We start from the raw sequence: 8,862 nt of genomic DNA on the forward strand, positions 1-8,862 counted from the left end.
AATTTGTTGAGTGGTTTCTCTATAAAAAGGCGATCCTCTATACAGATTATTTGGTTGGCCTCTGTTTGAGTTATCTGACGAGAACACAATTCTTGGTGTTTTCAACAAAAGGAAGAGTGGATAAATTAAATTGCCATCTTTTTCATGGATGAAAGGAGCGAAACCTGGTTTAGATTTTGTTATTCACCAATGGTGGCTTAACATTAGTGTGATTAGTGTAAGATACCTTTAAATCAAGGAGAATGCTAACAAGTGCCCCAAGGGCATTGATTAAGCATCCAAAACAAGTAAGTTTTAATAAAAAGTTGTGTAATCATTACTTGATCAAAAATAACATCTTAAATTTTCATGACAAAATTTTTATTTGTAGATTCCTTAACCATTGTCCTGAGACCACTGATTAATAAGAGCCTTAAATCAAACGCTCTACAACTAACCGTCTATGGACCCAAAAACAAAAACATCCCAAAAATCATACTTTGGAATTGACTTGCCTTGTAATTGTCATGCCCACTTTTAATTTATGAATTAAGTTGAAAGCACTATTCTACAACCATTAATAGGACATTTCAGTGGCTAATTTGTCTTTATTTGCTATAGATTGTTTGGCCTTACCTTAGTGTGCTTGTGATTATACATTTATATTTTTTAATCTTTGTTTTTGGGATGGATGAAAGGTTGGTTAATGTTCGTTATTATCAACTAGAGGTGTCCTACATAACCAAACCCCTTCGACATACTCATGAGCACTGACAATATATAAATATCACATATATTGAGAAAACAATTTTTATTTACGAGTGAGAGATAGATCATGCATGACTATCATCAAATCATATATGAATTCTAAGGATTAAAATATATTTGATGGAAATATATATATTTCTTTTTCTATCAATAATTGTTAGTCTAAATGGTAAGGAGCTGGGTTCCCAGCTTTAAATAAAGATTTTATGTTGGAATTTTATGGTTTAGAAAATATATTTTCTTCCTTTATATGAATCGACCTCTGACAAATGAAATTTAGTATCCAAAAAAAATTAAAGATTTAAAAACAAACAAAAAAAAATTATGTGTCACATAACAATTTTAAAAAAAAATGTGAATAATTAATTACAATTAAAAAACTTGAATTATTGATTTTTTTTAAGAGACCAAAAAAGAAATAAACTAACAAACCTCCCTTAAACCACAAGGAGTGCCAAAATAAAACATAGAGTCAAACTCTTTTTTGTTAAGTAATATAGTGGTTAGAATTTCACCCCTTATGATTAAGTGAGAAATTCGGGATCCTCGTGAGTTAAGCTTAGTTGGTTAGGACAATGCATAATATATGCAATGTCCGGAGTTCAAACCCCGGCCACCACCAAAAAAGTGAGAAATTCGGGGTTTGAACTCCGACTCTTGCATATATAATGCATGTCTCTATCAACCAAGTCAGTTTGTTCTTTAAAAAAAAAAGTCTCTTTCAACTGAGTTATATTCAAGAACAACAGAGTCAATTTCTTTCTTTGGAATTAACAATATTTGACAAAATTAAAGTCAAACTTCATTTTTTTTCCATTAATAACTTGAATTACAAAGGAGAAAAATATTTTAAATATATTTATCGTTAAAAACTTTTTTAAGAATATTTATCAGTGATGGATCCATGACCCTAGGTCAAGAGTGCAAAGGATTTTTTAGGATATAACTTTAATTTTTTAAATATATTTATCATTAATAACTTGATTTTTTTAAAAAATATTTATCAAAGGAAATTAATTGAATTTTTTCCAAGTTATTTTCAAAATATGGGATCCATATTTATTTTATCCAATGTAAGAGTTTGTGTTGGCCTGATACGATTGGAATTTTCACCGATATGTTATGGGATATGTTCGGGGTACCACTCGGATCCATTTCGTAAAATGAACCCAGATAATGATGTTTGTTGAATGCTAACTTTCTAACATAGTTGTAAAAATATGATATGAATATGACAAAACTTATGATAGTATAAAACTAACGATCCTAGATCTCCCCCGATCGCTAAGTTATCCAGAAACAGAATAGTAAATCCTAAAATAGGTTTAGGTACAAACAGATGACGATCATAGTTTCCCTAAGATTGCTTGCCTAGGGTAGGTGGAACTCACTGAAACATCTTATCTCACCCCAATCCCTTTATTTTATTTCAGATAAGCAGGTTGATCGTGGCAAGCGCAAGAGAGTGTTGTTAATACATCTCTTATACATGTAGATTGCCCCTAATATGGTCCCTCTATGTATATATATGGTACAATACTCCTCTTATATTTAATCTTGAACAAAACTACTTACTCCTCTTATATAAAATTCTATAATTGGTTCTCTCTCACTTATTAGAATCTCTCTCTTTATCGCTCTCTCTATATAAAAGCCACCACCCTAATATAAATTCCTTGCGAATAACATATCTTTATTCCTCAACTTTCTCACTACCTTTAAGTATTGTAGCTCACATACTCTCTTACTTCTTACTTCTCCCTTCCTCTTTCATTTTGCATGTCCAAACTTCAAACTCTCAATCTCAATTTATTGAAGCAAATTAACCCTTTAGAAAACTCACATATCCAAAATTTCCATACTATAGACATAATATATATTCTTAAGATCAAAACCATCCATTAGCTCTTAAATTCATTGAATTCCTTTCCTGCCTTCACTTTGCCATAATTCACCTCCTACGAATTCTAGAAATATTTCAAACTACTCTTTACTCAATCTTAGATTTTAATTATTTTTTGTTATTCATGTTCATGGACTACTTAAAGGAACAAGAATGCAAAATGGCACATGATCATCAAAAGAAGGATAGCATAGTAAAATCAATATTGGTTTCAGGACCAATTATAGTTGGAGCTGGTCCCTCAGGATTAGCAGCAGCAGCATGTCTTAAACAAAAAGGAATTCCAAGTCAAATCCTTGAAAGAGCTAATTGTTTAGCTTCAATGTGGCAACTCAAAACCTATGATAGATTAAGGCTTCATCTTCCAAAGCAATTTTGTCAACTTCCTCTTATGCCATTTCCAAAAGGGTTACCATCATATCCAACAAAGCAACAATTTTTATCTTACTTAAAGGCTTATGCTGATCACTTTGATATAAATCCTATTTTTGGCAAACAAGTGGTGAATGCTGAATTTGATGTTGTTTGTGGATTTTGGAAGATTAAAACTCAAGAAATTATGAAAAATGGTGATGAAATTATTATTGAATATTTATGTAAATGGTTGATTGTTGCTAGTGGTGAAAATGCTGAGGAAGTTGTGCCTCAAATTGAAGGGATGGAACAATTTCAAGGACCAATTTTGCATACTAGTTTGTATAAGAGTGGTAGCATGTTTTGTGGGAAGAATGTTTTAGTGGTGGGGTGTGGAAATTCAGGCATGGAGGTTTGTTTGGATCTTTGCAACCATAATGCTCATCCATCCTTAGTGGTTAGAGATACGGTGAGTTTTACTTAATTTTCATGATCTTCATTATTCTAAACATCTTCAATCATATACTTGAACTACATAAAATAAGTTGAAATAGCCACACAAATTTGGAGGCTGAAAATTTGAAATTTCTCTTTAGTTCTTTTTAGTTCGTGGCTAAGTATTAGAGACATCAAATTTATAGGGTTATTTGAAACTTTTTTTGATAGTGTGTGTGTGTGTCTATATATATATATATATATATATATATATATATATATATATATATATATATATATATATATATATATGCATAAAATCATACTCCCTCCGGTCCTTGTTATAAGAAAAAGTTAACTTTTTAGGTTCATAGAATAATTAATGTATCTTATTCTAAATATAGACTAGATACATCACTTGCACAATGAACCAAAAAAATTAATTGTTTCTTATAATAAGGACCGAAGGGAGTATTGTTTTTTCCTTTCCGATTTTCAAGTGTTCTTTTACTAAATTATAAGTTTGAATCATTCATCGTCTTTGTTGATTACTACTTTATACTAGAAAAACTAACTTGTTATAATTAAATTTGATATTTAGTACTAACTCTCCTAAACCAGTCTAATTTAAAAATGGACAATGCTAACAAGTAAATGATAAACAATTTACAGGTAAAGTCAAAATTTTAAAATTCTCAAACAAAATTTGATTTATAGACTTCTTAACAAAATAACCGTCATTACAACTAACTTCTTTTGTTGACTTTTAAGATAAGTACATTAAGTTTGGACTAAATACATTTACTTTTTGTTTATATTAAAATGATAAGGAGTATACAAGATCCATTTGTTTTTCAAAGGTACGGTAGAAATTAGAGTATATTTTATTTTTTTGAAACTAGAGAAGAAAAAAAAAAATCTCAAAAGAGTTTGTGCCATTCTTTGTTCTCTCACTTTCATTGGAATCTGTTTGCATGCGCAAACAATGTCAGCATCTAAAAATCTTAGAATTCCAAATTAAAGATCAAATCTCTTCTCTGCAAAGAGCCTTTGTGTCAGGATAACTAAAAAGCATGAAGAAAAAAAAAGAAGGAAATGTTAACCGGTGGCTCCGGGGCACTGGTTAAGAAATCAAATGTAGAAAGTGTTACATTAGAACTTGTGTTGTCAACTCCTCAAAAGCATAAAAAATGTTATTTTTATTTTAAAATTTCCTTTTTTAGTTTCCTTAACCAGTGCCCGGGGAAACCGGTTAACAAGACCCAAAAAGAAATAATTGCCATAGTGTGTCTACAATTTCCTAAAAAGGTTGTTAAAGCAAATGGTCTCTTAACCCACTTGCGTTGGCAACGTGGTATTTGTTTGGAGTCTGGGAGTGTGCTCTTTCTCGAAGTCTTAGGTTCAATTCTCTCAGATGTCAATTGGGATGAGCTAATTAGCTTCTTCAAAAAAAAATGGTCTCTTAACAAGTGTCTTAAACAAGTGGCTTAAGACACTTGTTAAAGATTCAAAAATAAAAATAATTGATAATCTTTATATAGAAAAAGTTACATTTTGATGTTTTAATGTGTTGAATACATACACCATCCGATCACTTTTATAAGCAAAATTTTATTTTTAGATAAATTGAATAGTAAATGTATCTAAAAAATGAAGTTTTAGTTATAATAGTGACCAAATGAAGTAAATCTTAAGAAGAAGAAAAAAATCTACTTTAAATATTTTATCCAGTTCCCTAAAAAGATTATTTTCTTTAATTCACTTTTTCTTTTTTATTTTTATTTGTGCAGGTGCATATCTTGCCACAACAAATATTTGGGAAATCAACTTTTGGTTTATCTATGTGGTTGCTTAAATGGTTCTCTGTTCATTTTGTGGATAAATTTTTACTTCTAATGTCAGATCTTATTCTTGGAGATACATCTCAATTTGGAATTGAAAGACCAAAAATTGGTCCTTTAGAGCTTAAAAACTTGTACGGCAAGACACCTGTTTTGGATGTTGGGACAGTAGCTCAAATCAAAACTGGCAAAATTAAGGTAACATTCTCTTTACATACCAATCAAATCCAAAAGGGTTTTTCATCTTATTATGTTTTCATGTCTTTTTTCTTTTTTTGTTGAAAGAATTATGTTTTCCTGTCTTAATCAACAAAAAAAATATATAAAATTAATGCGTGTTTTGATCCACGGTGGCAAAAGTTTATTTTAAATGAATTGATTTTTATCTAAAAGTGAGTTTAATATAAAATAATTTATATTTATATAACTTTCATATAAAAGTGAGTTGAATAAAAAAAACTAAGGTTAAAAATCAATTTTAGAGACAAAATTTTTAAACGCTAGCTTCATATAAGAATTAATTATGGAAACAAGATCAATTCAACTCGACCACAATTCAACTCGACCAGTGACAAATCCAGAAATTTTGAATAGTGTGGGCAACATATATTAAAAATTTGTAGCATTATATAAATGTTACATAATTCATTTTCAAAAGCATAAATACCCATCATAGTTGTCCTCTATGATTTTTAATATTCTAGAAACATTGAATGATTTTCTCATTTTCAATATCAATAAAAATATCTCCCTCTATATAAATAACTAAACAATCATTTAACCAGTCATCTCCTATTCGATTTCACATCCGATTCATATTATCAAAAAAGTATTTGAGATATATATGACAATATGTCTTGCCAAAGAGAAAATGATTTGTGATAAGTGTAGACCATGTGATCAAATTGTCAACTATTGATACATTATACTACTAAAAAAAGGTTTTTTTAAAAACTTTGTGTAGGCACAAGCCCACACATGATTTAACTTGCATCCGTCCATGAACTCGACAATATTCAAACCTGTCATAACCAATTTTACATCTTCATAATCAATTTTGTTTCTTCTAAAAATATACTAAGATAAATAAAATATCTCTCTTTTTTTCTCTTGGTGTTGTTTCATTGTTTCCATCATTAGATTTTGTCTAATATCATCTAATATATACGTGTAGGTTTGCAAGGGAATTAAACGACTAGCACATAATACAGTGGAATTTGTTGATGGGAAAGTGGAGAACTTTGATGCTATCATTCTAGCTACTGGTTACAGAAGCAATGTACCCACTTGGTTAAAGGTGCTTCATTTAACTCATACATAATTACATATAGTTGATAAATATGGTAAATAGCATAGGAAAGAGTTGAATTAAGGACGAAAATTATAAAATACGTCATTAAGTAACAATAAAATTAGAGACATTCCCTAAAAAAAAAACTAGAGACATTATTTCTTTTTTGATAAAAGAGACTTTTTTTTTCTTGTTTAATATTTTATTACTAAAAAAATGAACTAAAATCAGAGACAAAATATGAAATCCATCTTTAATTTTGTTAAGTGTTGAAGACCAATTTCATTTTTTTTCAATCCTTATTTTACAATAATGTTTTTTCTATCTCTATTTGGTTGATTATTCAACTTTTTCTTGTAGTTGCTCTTATTCTTATTAGAAAAAAAAATTCAAGTCTCACATAAAATAAAGATAAGGTCTTAAATATGTTTATTGATAGTGACACTGATTACATTAAAAATCAATTATATAAGGATGAGGAAAGCACAATATAAAACTAATTTAATATTACACTCTATCGATTTGGGCCGCCTATGATTTATATCCACGCACCTAGTTTGATATTGTATTAACAAAAATTCAAGTCTCAAAATCTTATGATGTTTTTTTTTTTTTTTTTGAAAAATGTCTCAATATTTTGATAACATGTTTAGTGTTTATATATTGATTGAGATTGAAATTCATTGTGATTAGGGAAGTGACATGTTTAGTGAGAAAGATGGTTTTCCAAGGAAACCGTTCCCAAATGGATGGAAAGGAGAAAAGGGACTATATGCTGTTGGTTTCACTAAACGTGGGTTGCTTGGTTCATCTATTGATGCAAAGAGGATTGCAGAAGATATTGAAACTAGCTGGAAATCTGTTAAGGCCAAGCCACTTGTATGAATTAGAAAAAGGGAAAAAGAAAAAAGAAAAAAAAAGGGGCTCTTCTTGGTTATGAAGGTTCCTCTCCCATTTGAGGGAAAAAAAAAGAACAAAAGAGAAAAGTGCATATATATTTGTTATATATATGATCAATATAGAATGTGTGACTCCCATGATATGATATCCATTAACAAATACTAGGAATTGGTGGTTGGTGAAGGAATTGATGTTTATTTTTGTTTGTTTGGGTTGAGAATTATTATAGTTGATTGTCATAATTAATTTGTATATCTTGTATATTGTCATATATCTACCTAGCTAGCTAGTTGATTTTATTTTGGAAAAAGGGTTGCTACAATTTTATTCTTTATTTTCAATACTAATTAGTTAATAATATCTTAGATATTGTGTAAAATTATGTTTTAATTTGTAATTATTAATATTTATCCACCAATTTAAGTTTGTTTTATATAAATTATCTTCTTAAGTGATACACTGTTTCTTGTGCTTTTTGGTATAGAAATCTAGTAATATAACTTGAGGGGACCATAAAAATCATAATCTGATGGGAAATGTCATTAAAAAAAAAAGTCCATTAGTCTTAAGAAAGGTCCCAATTCCCATATGAAGATTAAAGTGGCCCTATGAGTATCTTTATACAATTTATAATTCATGTTACATTATTTTTTTTTTAATATATTACATGGAAAATGAATTACTTGAATAGTTATCTTCATTAATAGTTATCTTCATTTCCCCAATACCAGCCCTTTTCCCGTAGTTATCAATACGACGGACCACAGTATATATGTTTTGGATGGGATGGATCCATCTCATAATAAATGAATGACAAGTTAAGGTTTCTAAATAAAAAAAAAAAACAAAAGTTAAGTCTTGAAGACTTCAAAGTGTAAAGAAAAATATCAATTCAAAAGGACTAGTTCATTTTGTTTAGTGAATAAGTTATTTATATATTAAGGCTTGGTAGAGATATTGCATAATCTATGTAAGGGTTGAAGTTTGAACCCCGAACACTCCACTTTTTCACCTTGATAAAGTAAATTTTTTACCACTAAACCACTTAAAAAAAAAATTATAATCCCTATAAAGTTAGAACCTTTTAGGTTTAATCCCTATTAAAAAAACAGTTATTTTTATCCTCTAAATATGCATTTCTGAACCATATTAGTCCTCCAAACAAAGATCAGTGTTGCAAGAAATAAATTTGTGGAGGACTAGAATACTTTTTTTAATAGAGATTAATATTAGAAGATCCCAATTTTATAGAGACGAAAGTCATATTTAACTCTTTAATTTAACAAGGATTTAATGTTGTTCAAAGTTGACTTTGAGAAAGCTTATCACTCATTGGATTGTGAAATTCCGGCAGGCTATCTTTCATGTGTTTTATACGATGTTACGAACAG

The 8,862-nt window shown here is 29.2% G+C and overlaps 1 protein-coding gene across 1 annotated transcript; it reads left to right on the forward strand.

Annotated features, from left to right (window-relative positions):
• Positions 1 to 2,329: 2,329 nt before the first annotated feature.
• LOC146918392 (indole-3-pyruvate monooxygenase YUCCA2-like) lies at positions 2,330 to 7,910 on the forward strand. Its single transcript, XM_085720043.1, has 4 exons — positions 2,330 to 3,473; positions 5,230 to 5,478; positions 6,455 to 6,577; positions 7,265 to 7,910. The coding sequence occupies exons 1-4, from the start codon at positions 2,775 to 2,777 to the stop codon at positions 7,454 to 7,456; spliced, it is 1,263 nt and encodes a 420-aa protein (XP_085576169.1). The 5' UTR covers positions 2,330 to 2,774; the 3' UTR covers positions 7,457 to 7,910.
• Positions 7,911 to 8,862: the final 952 nt, after the last annotated feature.

The sequence above is a fragment of the Medicago sativa genome, chromosome 6 (assembly GCF_051527215.1).
Source record: "Medicago sativa cultivar Bolivia chromosome 6, Bolivia_mono, whole genome shotgun sequence".
In the NCBI taxonomy this organism is placed as follows: Eukaryota; Viridiplantae; Streptophyta; class Magnoliopsida; order Fabales; family Fabaceae; genus Medicago; species Medicago sativa.